This window comes from Oncorhynchus kisutch, linkage group LG8 (assembly GCF_002021735.2).
Source record: "Oncorhynchus kisutch isolate 150728-3 linkage group LG8, Okis_V2, whole genome shotgun sequence".
Lineage (NCBI taxonomy): Eukaryota > Metazoa > Chordata > Actinopteri > Salmoniformes > Salmonidae > Oncorhynchus > Oncorhynchus kisutch.
This window is the reverse complement of record NC_034181.2, coordinates 76,973,433-77,000,384: the sequence shown is the minus strand read 5'-3', so window position 1 is coordinate 77,000,384 and position 26,952 is coordinate 76,973,433. Positions and strand designations below refer to the sequence as shown.

Below are 26,952 nucleotides of genomic sequence, written 5' to 3'. Positions count from 1 at the left end.
GTTCTGTCCTGTTCTATGAGTAAGTACAGTGGGTTCTGTCCTGTTCCTGTTCTATGAGTGAGTACAGTGGGTTCTGTCCTGTTCTATGAGTGAGTACAGTGGGTTCTGTCCTGTTCTATGAGTGAGTACAGTGGGTTCTGTCCTGTTCTATGAGTGAGTACAGTGGGTTCTGTCCTGTTGCTGTTCTATGAGTGAGTACAGTGGATTATGTTCCTGTTCTATGAGTGAGTACAGTGGGTTCTGTCCTGTTCTATGAGTGAGTACAGTGGGTTCTGTCCTGTTGCTGTTCTATGAGTGAGTACAGTGGGTTCTGTCCTGTTGCTGTTCAATGAGTGAGTACAGTGGGTTCTGTTCCTGTTTAATGAGTGAGTACAGTGGATTATGTTCCTGTTCTATGAGTGAGTACAGTGGGTTCTGTCCCTGTTCAATGAGTGAGTACAGTGGATTATGTTCTTGTTCTATGAGTGAGTACAGTGGGTTCTGTCCTGTTCTATGAGTGAGTACAGTGGGTTCTGTCCTGTTCTATGAGTGAGTACAGTGGGTTCTGTCCTGTTCTATGAGTGAGTACAGTGGGTTCTGTCCTGTTCCTGTTCTATGAGTGAGTACAGTGGGTTCTGTCCTGTTCTATGAGTAAGTACAGTGGGTTCTGTCCTGTTCCTGTTCTATGAGTGAGTACAGTGGGTTCTGTCCTGTTCTATGAGTGAGTACAGTGGGTTCTGTCCTGTTCTATGAGTGAGTACAGTGGGTTCTGTCCTGTTCTATGAGTGAGTACAGTGGGTTCTGTCCTGTTGCTGTTCTATGAGTGAGTACAGTGGATTATGTTCCTGTTCTATGAGTGAGTACAGTGGGTTCTGTCCTGTTCTATGAGTGAGTACAGTGGGTTCTGTCCTGTTGCTGTTCTATGAGTGAGTACAGTGGGTTCTGTCCTGTTGCTGTTCAATGAGTGAGTACAGTGGGTTCTGTTCCTGTTTAATGAGTGAGTACAGTGGATTATGTTCCTGTTCTATGAGTGAGTACAGTGGGTTCTGTCCCTGTTCAATGAGTGAGTACAGTGGATTATGTTCTTGTTCTATGAGTAAGTACAGTGGGTTCTGTCCTATTCCTGTTCTATGAGTGAGTACAGTGGGTTCTGTCCTGTTCTGTGAGTGAGTACAGTGGGTTCTGTCCTGTTCTATGAGTGAATACAGTGGATTATGTCCCTGTTCAATTCATGAATACAGTGGGTTCTGTCCCTGTTCTATGAGTGAGTACAGTGGATTATGTCCTGTTCTATGAGTGAGTACAGTGGATTATGTCCTGTTCTATGAGTGAGTACAGAGGGTTCTGTCCCTGTTCTATGAGTGAGTACAGAGGGTTCTGTCCCTGTTCTATGAGTGAGTACAGAGGGTTCTGTCCCTGTTCTATGAGTGAGTACAGAGGGTTCTGTCCCTGTTCTATGAGTGAGTACAGAGGGTTCTGTCCCTGTTCTATGAGTGAGTACAGAGGGTTCTGTCCCTGTTCTATGAGTGAGTACAGTGGATTATGACCCTGTTCAATGAGTGAGTACAGTGGATTATGTCCCTGTTCAATGAGTGAGTACAGTGGATTATGTCCCTGTTCAATGAGTGAGTACAATGGATTATGTTCCTCTTCAATGAGTGAGTACAGTGGATTATGTTCCTCTTCAATGAGTGAGTACAGTGGATTATGTTCCTGTTCAATGAGTGAGTACAGTGGATTATGTTCTTCTTCAATGAGTGAGTACAGTGGATTATGTTCCTCTTCAATGAGTGAGTACAGTGGATTATGTTCCTCTTCAATGAGTGAGTACAGTGGATTATGTTCCTGTTCAATGAGTGAGTACAATGGATTATGTTCCTGTTCAATGAGTGAGTACAGTGGATTATGTTCCTCTTCAATGAGTGAGTACAGTGGATTATGTTCCTCTTCAATGAGTGAGTACAGTGGGTTATGTTCTGTTCCTGTTTAATGAGTGAGTACAGTAGATTATGTCCCTGTTCTATGAGTGAGTACAGAGGGTTCTGTCCCTGTTCAATGAGTGAGTACAATGGATTATGTTCCTGTTCAATGAGTGAGTACAGTGGATTATGTTCTGTTCCTGTTCTATGTGTGAGTACAGTGGGTTCTGTCCTATCCCTGTTTTATGAGTGAGTACAGTGCGTTCTGTACCTGTTCAATGAGTGAGTACAGTGGGTTCTGTCCTGTTCTACGAGTGAGTACAGTGGATTGTGTGCCTGTTCTATGAGTGAGTACAGTGGGTTCTGTCCCTGTTCTATGAGTGAGTACAGTGGATTATGTTCCTGTTCTATGTGTGAGTACAGTGGGTTCTGTCCTATCCCTGTTTTATGAGTGAGTACAGTGCGTTCTGTACCTGTTCAATGAGTGAGTACAGTGGGTTCTGTCCTGTTCTACGAGTGAGTACAGTGGATTGTGTGCCTGTTCTATGAGTGAGTACAGTGGGTTCTGTCCCTGTTCTATGAGTGAGTACAGTGGATTATGTTCCTGTTCTATGAGTGAGTACAGTGGGTTCTGTCCTGTTCTTGACCTGTGCCTCTGATGTGTGTCTTGAGTCTGACCTTCCTCTGAGCTGACCTACAGTGCCAAATATGAATTGTGTAAATTCAAGTATTTTCATGAGAGACTAAATGTGTTAGAAGTAGGCTTAACCTTTTTGATGCTTGGTTATTTAGTCTGGCCACTGTGGAAATGGTACACTTAAGCATTTCATAAACAAGAAATATGTATTATTAATGATGTGTACAGTATGGCAGGTCTTTTTAGTTAGTGCACATCAGTGAGTGGACAGCAAACTGCACACACTCACTCTCATCACCTGCCATGAAACCCCTGCTAACTCACTCTACATCTTACCAAGACTGACCAGTATGAAGTCTAAAGTCCTGGAGTGGCTTGAGGAATAGATAAGCCTTGGACTTCTGCAGAGTCACAGTCTTACAGTGTGTCTTTATGCTTCTGGGCCCTTGTCTCATTGAAGAGTGACTTTTACCATTCAGTAGATTCTGACGACGTGGCTCAATCTGCTTACATGCTGAGCAGAACGTGTTCAGGCAACAAAGGCCTTTACTAAGCAGTGAATCTAAATTGAAAGTGTTTTTATTGACTATTATTGCATCTCTGCATGGTACCAGTGAATATGACACTTCATTTTAGGTTAGCAAAATTCTTGCAACTTTCAATAAATTCCCCGGTTTTCCAGAAATCCTGGTTGGAGGATTACAGATTTCCTGCTTATTCCCTCCTGATTCCAGGAACCCGCCTTTCCAGAATTTCAGGAAAACCAGAGAATTTATTGAACGTTTCAGGAATTTTGCAACCCTACTCATACTGAAACAATTCCACTGTGAAGTGGGCCACTGTCATTAAAGCTTTTGTGCAGTATTCCCAAAATGTCTGAAGCCATCCTCCCATATACCGATTGCTCTACAGAAAGGCATATAAAAAAAGCTTAGATGCTGCGTTTGAAGTTGACACGAAAAGCCCCATCCGTTTGCACTTCAAAGAATTCCTTTCCAGAGCTCTGTGTGAAGATTACTTCTGCAGCCCAAAGGAAGTCGTCTGAAATGACTGGGACATACAGCAGCATCCTTATCCTGCAGCTGATGTGCAGTACAGAGTAGAGCGCCAGGGAGGCACAAACAAAACATTCTAAGCTTGCATTCCAAACTTCACTAGTGCCCTATATAAGGAATAGTGAGCCATTTGGGACGCAGCCTAAGAGTGCGTGACAGGCGGCCAATAAGAGCAGATGAAAGACCCTCTACCAGAATGCTGATCTGCATTAATGTCTCGTGTGTTTATGTAATCAACATCTCTGAATTTCCTCCAATCTCTCATCAATCCCTCTAAACTTGAATACAGTCAGTTTCCGTTGCATCATATTTTCTTTCTTCTAGCATAATATCACACTCTCATTCTTTTGACCCAGTGATGTAGAGGTAAAAAAATAGTTGGGAAAACTCTGATCGCCGTCTGTGGTGAATAAAGTTTCAATGCCTTTTTGTGCAAAAGGTGGGTAAACCGTTGGGGGGGATAAAGTTACTCTCCGTATACTTTCAATGCCTTTTTGTGCAAAAGGTGGGTAAACCGTTGGGGGGATAAAGTTAGGTGAACAACATTTACGTGCGTTTACCCTCCACTTAACCACTGCTTCTACCGTACTGTAAAAATTATTCATAGACCTTCAATTCTTGGTAATTATAGGAAGTCAATGGAGTCAAGTTGGTTCCTTTTACAGCATATCTTCCTGCATTTATTTACCAGAAAATGTTGTTCTTTGTGTATTCTACCATCTTCACAGACCTTGAATACTCATTGGTGTATTGACAACGGCTCTATCAAAGAGCTTTAGGTCCATACTCCCCTGAGAGCCACTATATCCCAGTATAAATGTAGTTGATTCTAGACAGGCTGAATGAAAAACACAGAGACCCAGGCAGTGGGAGCTCTAGAATAGACAGTGATTTTTCTCTGACAACACTTCTAATCTCATTGTATATTTCAGTCAGGCCTTGTGTGGGGGACATAAACCCCCTGCTCCCACAGAGCTCCAAGAACAGGAACAAGATCATCAGACCACTGCACACTGCCACTGCACACTCTGGGAGAGATCACAGTGACTGAGTCAACATATTTCTCTCTCTCCTTCTTTCCCTCATTTTCTCCCTCTCCTTTTCTCCCTCTCTTTCTCTCTTACATTCTCTCTTTCTCTACCTCTTTCTCTCATTTTCTCTCTTTCTTTTTCTCTCTCTCTCTTACTTTCTCTTTTTCTCTCTCTTAATGTCTCTCTCTCTATCTCTTCCCCTCATCTTTTCCCTCTCTATTCTTTCTCTTTCTTTCCAACGTCAGTTTGCCTCCTTATGTAATGAGCAGTGATCTCTGAGAGTCTCAAGGAGCTGCAGGTGTTCTTTGAATGTCCTGTATCCCCTAGAGATGGACTGGGACAGAGGCATTTTCTCAAGAGATTTTAGAGATTTGAGGGCATGTGGTTAACCTGTAACATTCAACACACACACACACACACACACACACACACACACACACACACACACACACACACACACACACACACACACACACACACACACACACACACACACACACACACACACACACACACACACACACACACACACACACACACACACACACACACACACACACACACACACAGCTTACTTTTCCTTTGCTGCTGCATTGCTCTGGTTCTCACACCAGGCCACGTTGATGTGTTGCTGTGTGATGTATTGCTGTCCTCTCCTCAGCTGACTGAGGATGTGCTAGGCCCTCATTTCCTCTCCTATTAGGCCTTTATTATTGGTTTCATTGATCACGGCTGCCCTGCAATCTGTGGTGCTGCAGTGCAAAGGCCCCTGGAGTATAGTCATTAGTGTCATGGCAACGTCCAGGGGCGGACACACAGCAGGTGTCAGTTACAATGCTATCACAGGGGCTCAACATAGCTATCAACACCTAATGACAGACTAGGATTCTCAGAAACCAAGCTGAGCTACCAAGAGGCTGGGTAAATATATACCTTCTGTGTTGATGGTGCTGATGGGTTGTCTCAGCTTATATCAATAAAGGCCAATCAGTCATGTAAGTTTATACAGTTTGAGTACAGATCCGTTTGTTATATTAATTAGAGAATGCCATCAATAATGTTATGTGCAGTCAATGTAATGAAATATCCTAATATTTTGAGGACACTGCAAAATGTTCAGATATTTCAATACATTGACTTTGTGTAATATTATTGATGACATTCTCTAATTAATATAACAAACTCATCTGTTACTCAACAAATGATCTGTATTTTTCTACCTTGAAATAGTAAAATAGTGATAGTGAATTTGGATGTTTGAAGCAGGTGTTTATAATTGCAAGCATTGCTTAATTAAATGGCGAGTGCAAATCCAGTCCAAATGAAATCAACACAAATTGAGAGCCATTTTATTCTATTAGCAGCTCAGATTATCCATTAAATAGCTATTAGATTATCAACAGGTTAGAACTCAGAACACCTCCGTTGGAAGTCTCACACAACCTTTATCGCTCTTAATTGAACAAGTCCACTGCTGGGAGATCAATAGCTCATGTGTTCCAAGTCTAGACATTATGAACACTCACAGGGGATCTGAAACATATATCATGACCCTCTCAGACTTCTCTTTCTAATGCCTTGGATAAAATGCCTTTTTAATGATACACAAGACAATAAGAAAACAGATTTATTTTGAATCAAACATCAAATCTTTAACTTCTTTATCGCTGTCCTCTTTATCAAAGTACCAGAATTGCCATTCACTCAAATCACTTTAAATCAAATATCCAACCAAATACTCCCCCCAACCAAATTCTCCCCCCAACCAAATTCTCCCCCCAACCAAATTCTCCCTCATCCAAATACTCCCCCAACCAAATCTCCCTCATCCAAATACTCCCCCAACCAAATTCTCCCTCATCCAAATACTCCCCCAGCCAAATTCTCCCTCATCCAAATACTCCCCCAACCAAATTCTCTCTCATCCAAATACTCCCCCAACCAAATACTCCCTCATCCAAATACTCCCCCAACCAAATTCTCCCTCATCCAAATACTCCCCCAACCAAATACTCCCTCATCCAAATACTCCCCCCAACCAAATACTCCTCCCCAACCAAATAATCCTCCCCAGCCAAATACTCCTCCTAACCAAATACTCATCCTAACCAAATACTCATCCTAACCAAATACTCCTCCTAACCAAATACTCTCTCCAAACGTACTGTAGACACTTTCTACCCCTCTGCCCCTGTCGGGCCGCTCATTTGGATGGTTGCAAATGACCAATCACAATGAGGGATCACCATCTGTGAACTCTAGCAAGCTTCAGACAACCGCTTTGAATGTGACTGTAGCCTATCAAATGTTGCAATGGTAAAACGTTTGATATAATTTTTGCATGTGTGTGTGAATCCTCTCATAAATCTATTCCTACATCTGTGGTAGGTTATCAATCGCACAGTTACATGGAGTTAAGTTGGGCGTGATTTCTAGAATGTAATATATTGTGGACGAGGGGAGCCTGTAGACCACTGGATGGGAAAGAGAGTGATTGAGTGATTGAGCAGAGGCTGAAGGACCTGGGCTGACCTGGGTCAGTAATTATGAACACATGGGGTTCTAAAAAGTGGTGAGGTAAGAGGATGGCCAAAAGCCTAGCTTCCTCAGGAGACTGCTGCTTTAGACATGTCTCCACCTCTGACTCTAGCTGTCTCCCTGCTTTAGACATGTCTCCCCTCTGACTCTAGCTGTCTCCCTGCTTTAGACATGTCTCCCCCTCTGACTCTAGCTGTCTCCCTGCTTTAGACATGTCTTCCCCTCTGACTCTAGCTGTCTCCCTGCTTTAGACATGTTTCTATCCCTCTGACTTTAGACATGTCTCCCCCTCTGACTCTAGCTGTCTCCCTGCTTTAGACATGTCTCCCCCTCTGACTCTAGCTGTCTCCCTGCTTTAGACATGTCTCCCCCTCTGACTCTAGCTGTCTCCCTGCTTTAGACATGTTTCTCCCCCTCTGACTGTAGCTGTCTCCCTGCTTTAGACATGTGTCTCTCCCTCTGACTCTAGCTGTCTCCCTGCTTTAGACATGTTTCTATCCCTCTGACTCTAGCTGTCTCCCTGCTTTAGACATGTTTATATCCCTCTGACTCTAGCTGTCTCCCTGCTTTAGACATGTTTATATCCCTCTGACTCTAGCTGTCTCCCTGCTTTAGACATGTCTCCCCTCTGACTCTAGCTGTCTCCCTGCTTTAGACATGTTTCTCTCCCTCTGACTCTAGCTGTCTCCCTGCTTTAGACATGTTTCTCTCCCTCTGACTCTAGCTGTCTCACTGCTTTAGACATGTCTCCCCCTCTGACTCTAGCTGTCTCCCTGCTTTAGACATGTCTCCCCCTCTGACTCTAGCTGTCTCCCTGCTTTAGACATGTCTCCACCTCTGACTCTAGCTGTCTCCCTGCTTTAGACATGTCTCCACCTCTGACTCTAGCTGTCTCCCTGCTTTAGACATGTTTCTATCCCTCTGACTCTAGCTGTCTCCCTGCTTTAGACATGTTTCTATCCCTCTGACTCTAGCTGTCTCCCTGCTTTAGACATGTGTCTCCCCCTCTGACTCTAGCTGTCTCCCTGCTTTAGACATGTGTCTCCCCCTCTGACTCTAGCTGTCTCCCTGCTTTAGACATGTTTCTATCCCTCTGACTCTAGCTGTCTCCCTGCTTTAGACATGTTTCTATCCCTCTGACTCTAGCTGTCTCCCTGCTTTAGACATGTGTCTCCCCCTCTGACTCTAGCTGTCTCCCTGCTTTAGACATGTGTCTCCCCCTCTGACTCTAGCTGTCTCCCTGCTTTAGACATGTTTCTATCCCTCTGACTCTAGTTGGCTCCCTAGTTAGTTTTATTATGTTAACATGTGTTTATAAAGCGTGGCAGTTCAATTAGTGTTAAAGGTGAGTCACGTGGCAGGGTGGCTCACTCGGCGCTTTGCATGGTAGAGGCTAATCCCTAAAAGTCAGTGGTCAGGGCACAGGTCAACATGAACACTTGTTAGGTTATGACCTGTCTACCCCAGAGATGCCCATAGTTCTCAAGGTCAAATGCTTAAATCTTAAATCCAGCACAAATTTGTCTCCATATAGCACATTAACCTAGCTATTGGCCAGTTACCTAGACACTGAGAGAAGTAATCAGTCATGTTTGTAGATGTATGACCAGGGTAAATGTATGTGTTAGAAGCTTGGCACATCTAGTCCAACAGTCCGATATATCCTCAGGCTGGACGTTGGTCTTAGTAGGAATATCCCAGTGGTCCTTGCTTGGTCAGTTCAACAATCATCTGTATTTAAATCAGCAGACATGCTATACACATCCTGTGTGAACGTTGAAACATTAGATTATAACACCGTTTCATCAACAACAGATGGTTTATATAGATTCTTTACATCCGTTACATGCTAAAATAGCTGCGTTTGATTTAGTGTCAGGGATAGCTTGACTTGATGGAAAGGGAAAGGAAAAGGTGGATACCTAGTCAGTTGTACAACTGAATGCCTTCAACTGAAATGTGTCCTCCGCATTTAACCCAACCCCTCTGAATCAGAGAGGTGCGGGGGCTGCCTTTATCGACATACACTTCTTCAGCGCCCGGGGAACAGTGGGTTAACTGCCTTGCTCAGAGGCAGAATGACAGCTTTTTACCTTGTCAGCTCGGGGATTTGATCCAGCAACCTGATACACTCTTAGTAATAAAAGTGCTATCTAGAACCTTAAAGGTTTCTTCGGCTGTCCCCATAGGATAACCCTTTGAAGAACCCTTTTTAATTGCAGGTAGAACCCTTTTCGGTTCCATATAGAACCCTTTCTATAGAGGGTTCTACATGGAACCAAGAAGGGTTCTACCTGGAACCAAAAAGAGTTCTCCTATAGGGTCAAATAGCCCAAATAGCCCTTAAAAAAGGGCTATTTGCATTTTTAGATGATTGACTTCACTGTCACTCGATTAATGAAGTGCTCAATTAAACCGTTTTTTGAAAAATTGCTTGAACAATTACATAAGAGATAATTAGCTTTTATTTAATCAATCTCACTTTCCATCAGTTCCACTTGCATGGTTCTGGGTATTTGTAGTAAGTAGTGATCCTGCTTGGTGTGTCTACTTAAAGTCAAGTCAGACGTTTACCTCATTCTGGAGAACATGCTATACATGTCTGGGAAAATGGCCCAAAGAGATTAATACTAGTCAATAATATTTGATAAAGCAAACAGTATTGCTTGAATTCTCCTGGAAGACATAGTTTTCCTTCTTTTTTTAAATGGCATATTGTTCATATCACTACCATATTAAATGTGTGTCTCTGTTGTGTATATATGCTTCTTAAAGAACATTTTAGCCCAGATTTTTTTTAAAGAGGCCTTAGGGATTGATATACTTTGGCCAAATAACTTCAGATCACTGATGTGTTGACCATTTCAGGGAAAGCAGATAAGAGTTTGGCTCTAGAATAATGTTTGAGAACATTTATGGTTAGTGTGATATCAGATGGACTGTACAGCCTGGATGCACCACAACAACCCTAGACCCCCTGCCTTATACATGAAATCCGAAATATCAACGCGTCTGTCTCTTGTTTCGTTCTGTCCTTCTTAGACAGCCCCTCTCCTCTCCTCTCCTCTCCTCTCCTCTCCTCTCCTCTCCTCTCCTCTCCTCTCCTCTCCTCTCCTCTCCTCTCCTCTCCTCTCCTCTCCTCTCCTCTCCTCTCCTCTCCTCTCCTCTCCTCTCCTCTCCTCTCCTCTCCTCTCCTCTCCTCTCCTCTCTCCTCTCCTCTCCTCTCCTCTCCTCTCCTCTCCTCTCCTCTCCTCTCCTCTCCTCTCCTCTCCTCTCCTCTCCTCTCCTCTCCTCTCCTCTCCTCTCCTCTCCTCTCCTCTCCTCTCCTCTCCTCTCCTCTCTCTTCTCTTCTCTTCTCTTCTCTTCTCTATCTCTCCTCTGCCCTCTCCTCTCCTCTTCCCTCACCTGCCCTCTCCTCTTCTCTTCTCTATCTCTCCTCTCCTCTGCCCTCTCCTCTCCTCTGCCCTCTCCTCACCTCTCCTCTCCTCTCCTCTCCTCTCCTCTATCTCTTGTTCTCTCTTCACCTGGTGAAGTGGAAAATGATTTTGAACATGTGTTCTAACAGCTTTAAATGTATTATCATCAGGATATAAATCACGTCGGTTAGACATATTTAGGACTGGGCTGTCTGATCTGACAGTCCCCTTGTCCTTGATGTCTAGTCTGGACAGACAGTTGGCTTGTTCCTGTGTCTTCTCTTCTGGCTTGCCAGGCGGTGGGTTGTGTAACCATCCTGGGGCATCAGATCCACATGTAATTTCATAGCTACACTTATCAGCATAATCACAGAGAGAGGCTGCCCGCCGGATCAAATCGCCTCGCTAGCCCACCGGTCAAACAGACAGAGAGGATGAATCAGAAAAAGATCATGAAGTTAAAGAATGGATTGTTTTGATGTGCAGCTCTAAGACAGCTGTTTCTCTGATGAATAGGATGGGTGTTATTTTGATCTATTTGATTAAAAGGCAAGTGAACATAGTATTAGGGAAAGGGGGATACCTAGTCATTTAAGAACAAATTCTTATTTACAATGGCGGCCTACCAAAAGGCAGAAGGCCTCCTGCGGGGACAGGGCTGGGTTTACAAATACAAATATAGGACAAAACACACATCACGACAAGAGAGACACCACAACACTACACGAAGAGACCTAAGACAACAACATAGCATGGAAGCAACACAGGACAACAACTTTGAGCGCTCCAGAAAGAGACAGCAGACAAAACATCAGGTCTTGGAGAGACAGAGGAGACCCTAAAGATCATGTTGTCTTGGATATGAGCTTCGTGGTGAGCATAATTCTGGCCTGGCTCTTTGTTGTCGGCTCCACAGAGTCTCCCCAATGGTGGTGAGCCCTCGGCTGGGCTGTAACACTGAGCCTCAGGCCTGTTTCTAAGACTGGAAGATGAAGAAACAAGCAGCCATCAACCCTCTCCTCAGGGAGCTATGGTTACATGGTTTTTAAACGCCATGTTTTCAAAGCAGAAACAAACCATCTGTCATCTCGATGTAAACTTAAATTGTTTTAGGGCACCCTCTGCGATTAGAATGAGATCAGATGTCCCATAATACTGTCCACTTGTGATGCCTCACGTTTACTCCTTCCTCCTTACTCAGTTTAGAAGAAGAGGGGAAAAAAGACATGGCCGTTCTCATTAGAGGTCAATATTGGTCAATACCGTTGATCATTTAAACACTATGACCTCTGACCCCTGCTTCCCTTTGAGCAAGGCAGTGTCTTTAAATGACAATCTATTCCTTTATATAGTGCACAGCTTTTGACCAAATCCCTATGGTCCCTGGACAAAAGTAGTGCACTATAAAGAGAATTAGGGTGCCACTTGAGATGCAGAGCAGGAACGGGATGCTCCCTAATATCGCTGAGCTGGAAGTTGATCCAGACCCGCTGTCAGTCCGGTGGGACTCAGAGCAGGTGTGGCTCAGTATGCCTGTCCTGGGAAGATCCGAGGATGATCTGGGAATGAGGAGATGGATAGCAGGAAACAATATTTATGTAAGGAAGGATGAGACATCTCCCCTCTTTTATATATGTTCTGGTAAGCACTTGAACCTTTGAGCGAGTGTTATGAGGGGAATGGCTCCCAAGAGGGTTGACAAAGTCTGCTATTAAAACCTCTAGCTGCCAAGGTCTTTGAAGGAGTGTGAGAGAGTGTGTGTGTGTGCATGAATGCGTGCTTTTGTGCATGTTAAGAGTAGAACATATTTTCTCAGGTACTCCAAACCCTGAGTCCTTCATTCTTCCCTCGGGATTCTGTTAGCGAGATGATTGAATGGATACAGAACAAATGGTGATCATAATATGTCGAGATAAAAGCTTTGGACTTTGCTTCTCATTCTTAAGTTCTTTGATTTAGTGAGCAGTAACAATAAGCTTGTGGAATGGTTAGTTCAATGATGAATGTATAGATGCCGTGACTGGGTTTTAACACCTCTAAATCAGTGGTTCTCAACTGGTTTTGCCTCAGGAACCAAATTGAACCAGGTTGTCTCTGTCGTGACCCAATATTCACATGGTGAAAAAGAATCGCCAAAATACAATCTGGAAAACTATTTTTAATGCTATATTGATATTAAATGTGGCAATTATATAACAAGTGAACAACATTCCCACCTCATTCATTGTCAATAATTCAATTTTGCCCAAATTCATGTTAATAATATCACTGGCTCGAGACCACAAAATCAACCAAAATACTGCTGCTGATAGCTCCATATTGAAAATACTGTGATTGATGAAAAATTGTTGAGATGATTTATTATTATTATTATCATTTCTATACACTTTCTACCTGATTGTAGTGGTTTAAATTCAGATTAGAGTAAATGGTGTGTAGATGACTGACTGTTGGGTATTGTCATAATCCTGTCTGAGAAGAGTGACTCCCCTCACTCTTCTCAGGGTCAGACAGGGACTGTTCATGTGTTGAGTCTGTCCTAGCTGAGTCATAGCCTTGGTGGATCCACCATACAAACACAGCACTCTGTGGGCTGGCCAGGGAAAAGAGAATACTGTGGGTAGCCTGCAATATAGCCTCATACTGTATGTTTCCTTATAAGGCATGTCTATATTCCTATCTTTTTCTTTGTGTTTTATGAGTTATCTATGCTGTGGACAGTTTGGTCATAAATCTGGTTCTAAATGAAGTTGGGTGTGTTGTTGGAGTGTGTGTGGTCTGTGTGTGTGTGTTCGTGTTCTTGCCTGTGTATATATATGTGTGTGTGTTTGTGTGTGTGTGGTCTGAGTGTGTTACACATGTCATCCTCCACACCACTGTCTTGTTAAGTATGTGGATGCCTCCAGATTCTACACCCTTTTCCAGAAGTACACACTTTCAGACTCCCCGTCATTGATTTAAAAGCATAGGGTTGGTGTAAGCATTGGCCATGTGAAAGTGTGCAAAGGACACTACGGTAGAAGCTTGTAGAATCGGGACTCAGCCTTAGGGTGTGTGTTCTCCAGGCGTGGCGTACTCCACCTCCATGAGAGCAGGGGGATCCAGGACCTGGGCATGCCTCGCTGGGAGCTGGTCCTCTGTCTGGTGGCTGTGGTCTTTCTTCTCTACTTCAGTCTCTGGAAGGGCGTCAAGTCCTCCGGCAAGGTACTGTTGACAAACTGTGCTATACCCTAACGCTTAGGACAGCACACACTCCTACTGTAATACAACACACACTCCTACTGTAGTACAACACACACTCCTACTGTAATATAACACACAATCCTACTGTAATACAACACACACTCCTACTGTAATACAACACACACTCCTACTGTAATATAACACACACAACTACTGTAATACAACACACACTCCTACTGTAATATAACACACACTCCTACTGTGATACAACACACACTCCTACTGTAATACAACACACACTCCTACTGTAATATAATACACACTTCTACTGTGATACAACACACACTCCTACTGTAATACAACACACACTCCTACTGTGATACAACACTCCTACTGTAATATAATACACACTTCTACTGTGATACAACACACACTCCTACTGTAATACAACACACACTCCTACTGTAATACAACACACACTCCTACTGTAATATAACACACACTCCTACTGTAATACCACACTGCTACTGTAATATAATACACACTTCTACTATAATACAATGCACACTCCTGCTGTAATACAACACACACCTACTGTAATACCACACTGCTACTGTAATATAATACACACTTCTAATGTAATACAATGCACACTCCTACTGTAATACAACACACACTCCTACTGTAATACAACACACACTCCTACTGTAGTAGGCAGGTAGGCGAGCGGTTAAAAGCATTGGGCCAGTAACTGAAAGGTCACTGGTTTGAATCCCGAGCCGACAAGGTGGAAAAATCTGTCATTCTGCCCTTGAGCAAGACAGTTAAACCCCCAACAACAACTGCTCCCTGGGCGCCGACAACGTTGATTAAAGCAGCCCCCTGCACCTCTCTGATTCAGAGGGGTTGGGTTAAATGCGGAAGACACATTTCGGTATCCCCTTTCCCTAGTATAGGACTTACTCCTACTGTACACAAAATGACCTGTGGTTGTGCTACACTACAGTACCTTGAGAAATAAGATCTATAAACAGTAACCTGAGTGTGACAATAACCGTCTCTGAGTTGACAGATCTAAGCCCTGTTTAGTACGGCTTGGTGCGTGAGTCTACACACATCAGAAAAAGAACATCTATACGTTGACCAAAGCTGACAGACCAGGGAGAATACAACAATTCACATGATGTCTGTATGTCATAGGACATGATCTCACAGCAATAATAGGTCATCTGTAATGTTATGTTGTCCAGGTGGTGTTTTGAACACTACTGTTGTCATGTATCTAATGTTCTGTGTTGTTGTGTTGTGTCCAGGTGGTGTATTGAACACTACTGTTGTCATGTATCTAATGTTCTGTGTTTTGTTGTGTTGTGTCCAGGTGGTGTATTGAACACTACTGTTGTCATATATCTAATGTTCTGTGTTGTGTTGTGTCCAGGTGGTGTATTGAACACTACTGTTGTCATGTATCTAATGTTCTGTGTTGTTGTGTTGTGTCCAGGTGGTGTATTGAACACTACTGTTATCATGTATCTAATGTTCTGTGTTGTTGTGTTGTGTCCAGGTGGTGTATTGAACACTACTGTTGTCATGTATCTAATGTTCTGTGTTGTGTTGTTGTGTTGTGTCCAGGTGGTGTATTGAACACTACTGTTGTCATGTATCTAATGTTCTGTGTTGTGTTGTGTCCAGGTGGTGTATTGAACACTACTGTTGTCATGTAGCTAATGTTCTGTGTTGTGTTGTTGTGTTGTGTCCAGGTGGTGTATTGAACACTACTGTTGTCATGTATCTAATGTTCTGTGTTTTGTTGTGTTGTGTCCAGGTGGTGTATTGAACACTACTGTTGTCATGTATCTAATGTTCTGTGTTGTGTTGTGTCCAGGTGGTGTATTGAACACTACTGTTGTCATGTATCTAATGTTCTGTGTTGTTGTGTTGTGTCCAGGTGGTGTATTGAACACTACTGTTGTCATGTAGCTAATGTTCTGTGTTGTTGTGTTGTGTCCAGGTGGTGTATTGAACACTACTGTTGTCATGTATCTAATGTTCTGTGTTGTGTTGTGTCCAGGTGGTGTATTGAACACTACTGTTGTCATGTATCTAATGTTCTGTGTTGTGTTGTTGTGTTGTGTCCAGGTGGTGTATTGAACACTACTGTTGTCATTTAGCTAATGTTCTGTGTTGTTGTGTTGTGTATTGAACACTACTGTTGTCATGTAGCTAATGTTCTGTGTTGTGTTGTTGTGTTGTGTCCAGGTGGTGTATTGAACACTACTGTTGTCATGTATCTAATGTTCTGTGTTGTGTTGTGTCCAGGTGGTGTATTGAACACTACTGTTGTCATGTATCTAATGTTCTGTGTTGTGTTGTTGTGTTGTGTCCAGGTGGTGTATTGAACACTACTGTTGTCATGTATCTAATGGTCTGTGTTGTTGTGTTGTGTCCAGGTGGTGTATTGAACACTACTGTTGTCATGTATCTAATGTTCTGTGTTGTTGTGTTGTGTCCAGGTGGTGTATTGAACACTACTGTTGTCATGTATCTAATGTTCTGTGTTGTGTTGTTGTGTTGTGTCCAGGTGGTGTATTGAACACTACTGTTGTCATGTATCTAATGTTCTGTGTTGTGTTGTTGTGTTGTGTCCAGGTGGTGTATTGAACACTACTGTTGTCATGTATCTAATGTTCTGTGTTGTGTTGTGTCCAGGTGGTGTATTGAACACTACTGTTGTCATGTATCTAATGTTCTGTGTTGTGTTGTTGTGTTGTGTCCAGGTGGAGTATTGAACACTACTGTTGTCATGTAGCTAATGTTCTGTGTTGTTGTGTTGTGTATTGAACACTACTGTTGTCATGTAGCTAATGTTCTGTGTTGTGTTGTTGTGTTGTGTCCAGGTGGTGTATTGAACACTACTGTTGTCATGTATCTAATGTTCTGTGTTGTGTTGTGTCCAGGTGGTGTATTGAACACTACTGTTGTCATGTATCTAATGTTCTGTGTTGTGTTGTGTCCAGGTGGTGTGTTGAACACTACTGTTGTCATGTATCTAATGTTCTGTGTTGTTGTGTTGTGTCCAGGTGGTGTATTGAACACTACTGTTGTCATGTAGCTAATGTTCTGTGTTGTGTTGTGCTGTGTTGTGTCCAGGTGGTGTATTGAACACTACTGTTGTCATGTAGCTAATGTTCTGTGTTGTGTTGTGCTGTGTTGTGTCCAGGTGGTGTATTGAACACTACTGTTGTCATGTATCTAATGTTCTGTGTTGTGTTGTTGTGTTGTGTCCAGGTGGTGTATTGAACACTACTGTTGTCATGTATCTAATGTTCTGTGTTGTGTTGTTGTGTCCAGGTGGTGTATTGAACACTACTGTTGTGATGTATCTAATGTTCTGTGTTGTGTTGTTGTGTTGTGTCCAGGTGGTGTATTGAACACTACTGTTGTCATGTATCTAATGTTCTGTGTTGTGTTGTGTCCAGGTGGTGTATTGAACACTACTGTTGTCATGTATCTAATGTTCTGTGTTGTTGTGTTGTGTTGTGTCCAGGTGGTGTATTGAACACTACTGTTGTCATGTATCTAATGTTCTGTGTTGTGTTGTGTCCAGGTGGTGTATTGAACACTACTGTTGTCATGTAGCTAATGTTCTGTGTTGTGTTGTGTCCAGGTGGTGTATTGAACACTACTGTTGTCATGTATCTAATGTTCTGTGTTTTGTTGTGTTGTGTCCAGGTGGTGTATTGAACACTACTGTTGTCATGTATCTAATGTTCTGTGTTGTGTTGTGTCCAGGTGGTGTATTGAACACTACTGTTGTCATGTATCTAATGTTCTGTGTTGTTGTGTTGTGTCCAGGTGGTGTATTGAACACTACTGTTGTCATGTAGCTAATGTTCTGTGTTGTTGTGTTGTGTCCAGGTGGTGTATTGAACACTACTGTTGTCATGTATCTAATGTTCTGTGTTGTGTTGTGTCCAGGTGGTGTATTGAACACTACTGTTGTCATGTATCTAATGTTCTGTGTTGTGTTGTTGTGTTGTGTCCAGGTGGTGTATTGAACACTACTGTTGTCATTTAGCTAATGTTCTGTGTTGTTGTGTTGTGTATTGAACACTACTGTTGTCATGTAGCTAATGTTCTGTGTTGTGTTGTTGTGTTGTGTCCAGGTGGTGTATTGAACACTACTGTTGTCATGTATCTAATGTTCTGTGTTGTGTTGTGTCCAGGGGGTGTATTGAACACTACTGTTGTCATGTATCTAATGTTCTGTGTTGTGTTGTGTCCAGGTGGTGTGTTGAACACTACTGTTGTCATGTATCTAATGTTCTGTGTTGTTGTGTTGTGTCCAGGTGGTGTATTGAACACTACTGTTGTCATGTAGCTAATGTTCTGTGTTGTGTTGTGTTGTGCTGTGTTGTGTCCAGGTGGTGTATTGAACACTACTGTTGTCATGTAGCTAATGTTCTGTGTTGTGTTGTGTTGTGCTGTGTTGTGTCCAGGTGGTGTATTGAACACTACTGTTGTCATGTATCTAATGTTCTGTGTTGTGTTGTTGTGTTGTGTCCAGGTGGTGTATTGAACACTACTGTTGTGATGTATCTAATGTTCTGTGTTGTGTTGTTGTGTTGTGTCCAGGTGGTGTATTGAACACTACTGTTGTCATGTATCTAATGTTCTGTGTTGTGTTGTGTCCAGGTGGTGTATTGAACACTACTGTTGTCATGTATCTAATGTTCTGTGTTGTGTTGTGTCCAGGTGGTGTATTGAACACTACTGTTGTCATGTATCTAATGTTCTGTGTTGTGTTGTGTCCAGGTGGTGTATTGAACACTACTGTTGTCATGTATCTAATGTTCTGTGTTGTGTTGTTGTGTTGTGTCCAGGTGGTGTATTGAACACTACTGTTGTCATGTATCTAATGGTCTGTGTTGTTGTGTTGTGTCCAGGTGGTGTATTGAACACTACTGTTGTCATGTATCTAATGTTCTGTGTTGTTGTGTTGTGTCCAGGTGGTGTATTGAACACTACTGTTGTCATGTATCTAATGTTCTGTGTTGTGTTGTTGTGTTGTGTCCAGGTGGAGTATTGAACACTACTGTTGTCATGTAGCTAATGTTCTGTGTTGTTGTGTTGTGTCCAGGTGGTGTATTGAACACTACTGTTGTCATGTATCTAATGTTCTGTGTTGTTGTGTTGTGTCCAGGTGGTGTATTGAACACTACTGTTGTCATGTATCTAATGTTCTGTGTTTTGTTGTGTTGTGTTGTGTCCAGGTGGTGTATTGAACACTACTGTTGTCACGTAGCTAATGTTCTGTGTTGTGTTGTGTTGTGTCCAGGTGGTGTACATCACGGCCACCATGCCCTATGTGGTGCTGTTCGTCCTGCTGATCAGAGGCATCACTCTGCCAGGGGCTATGGACGGCATACGGGCCTACCTCCACATCGACTTTAAACAACTCAACGACCCCAAGGTCAGACAGGTCTTTAGAGTATAATACAGTGTGTTACTGAAATTAGGGATGCAATATTTCCAATTACTTAAAAAATGTACAGGTTCCTGGAATCAAGAGAGAATTAACTAGAAATTCGGGTTCCAACGAACAAGATTTCTTAAAACCTGGGAATTTTGGAAAAGATACAAGAATTTGTAAACCCATTTACTGAGAGACACAGCCTCAGAGTGCAGGACAGTGTTACTGCTAGAGCTCCCATAGTCACGTCCAATATGGAAATACATGTAATGAACTCATTTAGAAACCAAAACATGTGTTAGCTGTTTTAGTAAACAAAGTGGAGGGATAAAAAGATTGGATTAAAAAATCTGGGAGGTCGTGATTTTGCATAATATGCCATATTCAATATAGAACACAGTAAATTAATGGTAAGGAGCTCTTTTTGAAAACATGGCCAAGGACTCATATCAGAGACGAGATTATTTAGAGCCAATAGTCAGTAGATAGTCAGTACTCAGGAGAGATTCTGTCAAATGTAGTGCTCTTCTCTGTATCGTATTGTAATGCCATGGGCTCTCTGAGGACAAATATTTATTCGTTTGATTGAAGAGATAGTAAAGTGTTGGAAAGGTGAGGGGAAGGGTGAGTCAAAGGGCAGTGGGCCGGGGTCAAAGGCCGTCCCCGCTGGATCACACAGGCCACGAGGACAAATCTTTGAGAGCAACACATAAAGTATCTTTCTATGTTCCTGCTGTAGGTGTGGATTGATGCTGCTACCCAGATCTTCTACTCATTGGGAGCTGGCTTTGGAGTGCTCATTGCATTTGCTAGCTACAATAAATTTGACAACAACTGTTACAGGTAAGACGTATCACTGTGTTGATATCACCGTGCTGTCCTCAGTGCTTCTCTATCATGACCTTACAAGGCTTACATGACCTCCTATAACCCGTAACCAGGCAACGAGATATAACAGATCCTGTGCTCAGTTTAGTTCTCTTTAGGTTTGTCTTTCCTGTTTTAACTGGACAGAAAGGTGATGTGTATCAGGCCAGTGGACCTTCTGGCTTGGAGCTAACAGGATAAGTGCAGGCCATGCTAGGCCAGATGATGGCTATAGCCATAGGCAGTGTTACCTTCCCTGCCATTCTGTCTTCCTCTAAACCCCTCACAGAGAAACAGACATTAGACTGTGGGGTCTGCTGATCCTTGTCATCACGAATAGGTTCCTGTGAAAGTAGAGAGGTGGGTGCTGCTATTAGACCCATTCTGCTTTTAAAAAATGTGTAGATATATGGTCTCTTTTGTATTCCAGTTGTGTTTGTGTATGTATAGGTCAGTAGGTGTCTCGTTGGCTGCAGTGGTAACAGTACAGTAATGTTTGTCCATGGACTATTGTCCACCCATTCTATAGACCAATTTCCCGTCCGCATCATGAAAAGTTGCATGCGCAGGTTCGCACCAGAAAATGGGCTTGTTTACATTGAAGTGAATATGATCACATCCAACTTCAGACGCAGCTCATGTATTCAGATGGTTATCATCTACAACATCCCAGATGTCGTAAGAGGATTGATTACCTAGCAAACTAGCAAACCAGCAAGGCAAGGTAAAATATCACAAATAGAGCTAGATAAAGAGAAGAATAATATACTTGTTGAACACAGCTAATTAGCTATAGCCATCAGTCATGTGTGTTTTTATGGGCATCATTCACTCACTGCTAAGTTTGTCAAGGTGTATAGCTATCTGCTCCAAATCGTTGTGAATTTCCCACCTAAGAAACATATGGTTCTCAGAACAGTATGTGCTAACTGGGTATTCTGCATCAATCACAGAACATTGTGGAAGGTTGTATGCAAAATTACTGTAGGACTACGACGCTCTCACCAAGCTCTCGGAAACATATGGTTCTCAGAACTTTATGTGTTAGCTGGGCAGTGTTATTGTAGTGTGACGCTGTACAGCCAATTTAATTTCCCACTCTTATAGATGACTTTCCTGATCTAACCCCCCCCCCCCCCCCCCCCCAACACAGCTGAAGGCCTCGTGTGCTCAGCTGGGCCATATTTGGGAGCTGAGAGGCTGAATGAGGACTTGTGAAAGTTGGCTGTTACATCCGTAGATATTCTCAAAGGACATCTGAGTGGCTAGCAGCTGGTTGTATTATTCTCCATATTGTACACAGATGGGACGGTTGGGATGTTCTCTCTGTCTGTCTGCTGACTGAACGTGGGTTAATGTCTGCTGACTGATCGTGGGTTGATGTCTGCTGACTGATCGTGGGTTGATGTCTGCTGACTGATCGTGGGTTGATGTCTGCTGACTGATCGTGGGTTGATGTCTGCTGACTGATCGTGGGTTGATGTTTGCTGACTGATCGTGGGTTGATGTCTGCTGACTGATTGTGGGTTACTGTCCACAAACAATCTTCAGGCTTTCACATAGTTTGTTTTCCAGGTGGGAGGGCCTCAAAGGCTCTCAAACAACATCCAGTCCCTCTGGCATCAACAAGGTTAATTAAAACCAATACAAAATTAATCTCTTTAAAGTGGCAATCAGCAGTTGATGCATCCATTTTTGGACATATTAATTAATGATATGCACTCATTGATTCTTGAAGAATATAACTTATAAATGCCTCATGAGCTTAGTTCAACTGTCGTACCCCATCAGAACCCAAAATATAAGCTTTGTTTTACTCCAAAGTTTGTAAACAAAGTAAATGTAAATTAACACTATATAGCCTCAAAGCATGGTTTACACTATACATTTGATATTGGGTTGGGGGGGGACTCTTTGTTATGGTTTCTGTGATGTGGTGAGGTTGGACCCAGGTGCAGAGAAGAGACCAGGCGAGGAATCAGGGGTTAAGGATTAACATAAATACTTTACTGAGAAACAGTAGCCGCAGGATCACAGGATCACAGGATCACAGTACACTAGAAAACCAACAACCACTAAGTCTCAAACTCACTCAATAAACAACCGCACACGGTAAACAATTCAAGCTTCTGTAAAGGACCACAGAAAACACAACTCTTTTAACAGGGACACAATCATGAAATAATAAGACACACCTGAGTCCAATAAAAGTCTCTAGAGCGGTCTCTGCTGCCCTCTGGTGCCAGGAGGAACCATGACAGTACCCTCCCTCTAGCAGTGGCTCCAGCCGCGGAGCCATGATGACCACCACGTAGTTGTTTGAAGTCTCTAACAAGACCTGGATCCAGGATGTCCCGGGCAGGCACCCACGTCCGCTCCTCGATACCGTAGCCCTCCCAGTCCACCAGGTACTACAGGGCAGAGTTGGGACCAAGTCATTGTTTTACAAGTCACAAGTAAGTCTCAAGTCTTAGCACTCAAGTCGCAAGTCAAGTCCCAAGTCAAGACAGGCAAGTATCAAGTCAAGTCCTAAACTTTGAGTTTCGAGTCCTAAACAAGTCATAATGTGCTCTTCACCAAATGTAATACCATTTCATATTTTAACAAGAGTAATAGTTAGTATATTACATTTACGGCAAATCATGAATGCTTTTAAAAATATCTATATATTCATTACTTTCCAAATATATGTTATATTTCCATGGAAATACATGGGTAGCCATGAGAAAGACCCCCCCCCCCCCCCCAATAGTGATCGACTATCGAGGATAACTATGGGGCGCAATCGGGCGATGTAGGCTTGTACACAATTGCCCAACCTTAACACACACACACAAACACACACACTCTCTCTGTGTGGTTACAGTAGGCTAACGTATGTCAATGGTTTTAGGAACAGCAGCAACATCAGGCAAGATTTAGGCTATCAACTGCCTAGCCAGTTGTAGCTCAATCTTGGGTGCAATTAAGCTTATCCTCAATACTGACAAAACTAAACTAATGGTGTTTTCTAAAGCAAGAAATAGACCTCTGAACTTTTCACCTATTACTACCTGTCAGGGCAAGGAGATTGAGGTTGTAACCTCATATAAATATCTTGGAATTTTAATTGATGATGGCCTCTCTTTTGAATTGCATATTCAACAACTTACAAAAAAATTGAAGCTGAAATTGGGATTTTATTTTAGGAATAACGCCTGTTTTTCTTTTGAAGCCAGAAGGAGGCTAGTATCAGCTACATTTATGCCTTTACTAGACTATGGGGATATTGTATATATGAATGCTTCCGCTCAGTGTTTGAGATCAATTGACACCCTTTACCATGGCACTTTGAGATTTATTTTAAACTGCAAAACCCTTACGCACCACTGCACTTTGTATACCAGGGTTGGCTGGCCTTCTCTAGTCACTCGTAGGCTCAGTCACTGGTATACTTTTATTTACCAAGTCATTTTGGGTTTACTACCTTTTTATTTGGGCATTTGTATTGTTCAGAAATGTGGTGGGTACTCTCTTCATTTGTTGGACTTTATCCTGCTAACTGTTCCAAACGTCCGAACTGAATTTGGTAAAAGGGCTTTTATGTCCTCTGCGCCATCGTCTTGGAACACCTTACAAAATACTTTTAAACTGGAAGAACTTGTCCCGATTGGTATTTTAGAATCACTGATGATTCTGTCAATGTTTTTAATTAGCTGTTTTTGATTTAGTTATACTCTATGGTTCTATGGTTTTTACCAGATTACTTGTAGTTTTTCATGTTGTTTGTCTGTTATTTTTGTAATGACTTGTGCTGCTTATCTTGGTGAGGACGCTCTTGAAAAATAGATTTTAAATCTCAATGAGCCCATCCTGGTTAAATAAAGGTTGAATAATTTATTTATTTTAAATGATCACGTTACCGCAAAGACTGACTGTGTGGAGGCTCATTAATTTAACGTTACTTTAGCCTACATGCTACACTAGTAAACTTTTAAATTATATAGCTGTCGGCTATATTAGCCATGACTTACCGTTCTTTCTGCAGCTTCAAATGTCGAACAAAGTTGGAAGTTGTTGCGCCTCCGTCTGTAATTTTCTTCCCGCATGTTTTGCAAGTTGCAATCCGTTTTTTGTTGATACAGCGTCGTCTTTATATCCGAAAATAATAATTTTGAGTATCATCTTTCCAAGGGCTCCGTCTGAATTCACCCGCCGACGTTCCTCTGCACTGCCACGCACAACCTTTTCTCAGTTGGCACAAAGTGCTGCACACTTTTAATAGCATAATATTTTATATTTGGGCTTGGGAAGGATATCAAATCAGGTTGAGTCAAAAGGCTCAAGTCCCCGGCCTCCTGGGTAGCGAAGTGGTTTAAGGCACTGCATCGTAGTGCCACCAGACACTCTGGGTTTGAGCCCAGGTTCTGTCGCAGCCGGCCACGACCGGGAGGTCCATGGGGCGACGCACAATTGGCCTAGCGTCGTCCGGGTTATGGAGGGTTTGGCCGGTAGGGATATCCTTGTCTCATCGCGCACTAGCGACTCCTGTGGCGGGCCGGGTGCAGTGCACAATGACCAGGTCGCTAGGTGCACTGTGTTTCCGCCGACACATTGGTGCGGCTGGCTTCCGGGTTGGATGCGCGCTGTGTTAAGAAGCAGTGCGGCTTGGTTGGGTTGTGTTTCGGAGGACGCATGGCTCTCGACCTTCGTCTCTCCCGAGCCCGTACGGGAGTTGTAGCGATGAGACAAGACAGTAACTACTAAACAATTGGATACTATGAAATTGGGGAGAAAAAGGGGGTAAAAATAATATAATAAAACAAATACATTTTTCTTTTTAAAGGCTCAAGTCCAAGTCAAGTCACATTGGTGTTAATGTCAAAGTTGAGTTCCAAGTCATCATATTTGTGACTCGAGTCTGACTCGAGTCCGACTCGAGTCCAAGTCATATGACTCGAGTCCACACCTCTGCTGCAGGGTTCCTCGGACTCAACGAGCCTCCAACAGAAGCCGGACCGTGTAAGGCGGGCTGCCATCCACAACTCGAGGGTGCAGAGGAGCAGGTGTCGGGGGAGACAATGGACTGGTCCTAACCAGCTTGAGACAGGAGACATGAAAGGACGGACAGACTCTCATGGACCTGGGAAGTTGGAGATGATAGGTGACCGGGTTGATGTAACCTCAGGATATTGAATGGTCCTATGTAGCGTGGAGCGAGCTTCCGCGATTCCAACTTTAAGGGAAGATCACAGGTGGACAGCCACACCCGTTATACCGGTCGGAGGAGTCAAAGAGGTCTTCAGTGCCGGTTTTCCTGATGTTGGTGTCAGGCAGAGGAGTGGAGCAAGGAGGATCGCGCTCTGATCCAGATGCGATGACATCGTCGCTGATGGCTCCTCCGCTTCGGCCTCTTGTTCAGGAAATAGGGGACGGCGAACCCGAACTGACACTCAAATGGCGAGTTCAGCAGTGTGTTATGAGCATACTCTGCCCAGACGAGGAACTTGCTCCAGTTGCTGGTTGGCCCGCTCAGTTTGCCCATTCGACTGAGTGTGAACAGAAGGCCTTACAACGGGGAACAGAAGGCCTTACAATAACATACGACAAACTGAGGCCCACTATCTGAGACAGTGTTCGGGGGAACTCCGTGTAGTCGAAAGACATGGATAATCACGAGATCAGCGGTCTCCTTCACTGAAGGCATCTTGGGTAAGGCGATGAAATGGACTGCCTTGGAGAACCGATAGACCACCACCAGGATAGTGGTAAGCCCTTGAGATGGAGTTAACCCTGTGATAAAATCTACAGACAGATGAGACTTGGGCCGACTGGGGATGGGTAGAGGTTGGAGCAACCCGGCCGGTCGCTGACATGAAGACTTGTGAAACACCAGTGTCCGATTAACCCTTTGATGCCCAGTTCATTTAGAGGAGAGTCCCCATTGCAGTACTTGGTACCCGGGCTGATTGCCGGGGTCAGGTTCTTGGGTCTGGGCTTGTCGGACTGTGGTCTTAATACTCCATATCACAGGGGCCACAATGCGTGAGCTGGGGATGATGGGCTCGGGATCCCTCAACTCATTGGAGACATCATGTTGGAGCGACAGGGCATCTGCCTTCTGATTCTTGGATCCCGGGCTATAGGCTAGTGTAAAATTAAACCTGTTAAAAAACAGAGCCCGCCTGGCGAGTGTTCAATCTCTTGGCTTCTTGAATGGAGACCAAGTTCTTATGGTCCGTCCAGATCATGAAAGGATGAGGTGCCCTCTCCAACCGGTGTCTCCACCCCTCCACCCCACCAGCTGGGGATGTAGAGGGGCGATTGAAACCTGCCTCCAGCAACTCCCGGATGTAATTGTCCATGACTGCTGCTTCAGGGGTTGAGAAGGAATACAGACGACCCCAGGGAGCCTTCATGCATGCGCCTGTCACGGTCCTGTGGGCTCAGACGTGTGCGACCCAGCTGCATGGGATCCTCCATGCTAGGCCCGGTGGCCTTGGGGTGCTCAGGAAACCGGAATGCTGGAGTGGTGTCAAAAGGGTGCTGTCTCCCCCTTTCCCGGTTGTCAAGCCTGATTGCCAAGCCTGATTGCCAGCGTTTTCAGGGACTCGAGGTCCTCTCCCAGTTCCTGAGCAGGCAGTTCATCTTTGATGGAGTTAGACAGACCCTGATGGAAAGCGGTAACCAGTGCCTCCGTATTCCACCAACTCTCGGCGGCGATGATGCGGATCTCAATGGCCCCTTGGCGGAGGTTGAACAGTCGGCTGGCCACTTCTCATCCAGCAGACTGGGTGGTTGAAGACTCATCGCAGCTTGGCAGTGAAGGCTACTACGGATCTGCAAGAGGGTGGCTGCTGTTCCCACACCGCCAT

At 43.6% G+C, this 26,952-nt stretch overlaps 1 protein-coding gene across 2 annotated transcripts in view; it reads left to right on the top strand.

Annotated features, from left to right (window-relative positions):
- LOC109878794 (sodium-dependent noradrenaline transporter) overlaps nt 1-26,952 on the top strand; it is a 48,459-nt gene that overhangs the window by 7,102 nt on the left and 14,405 nt on the right. For both annotated transcript variants that reach the window (XM_031831246.1, XM_031831247.1), the window contains 3 exons: nt 13,641-13,779; nt 19,097-19,231; nt 19,971-20,074. In XM_031831246.1, coding sequence (XP_031687106.1) covers nt 13,641-13,779; nt 19,097-19,231; nt 19,971-20,074 — 378 coding nt within the window. The remainder of the gene's footprint in view (nt 1-13,640; nt 13,780-19,096; nt 19,232-19,970; nt 20,075-26,952) is intronic.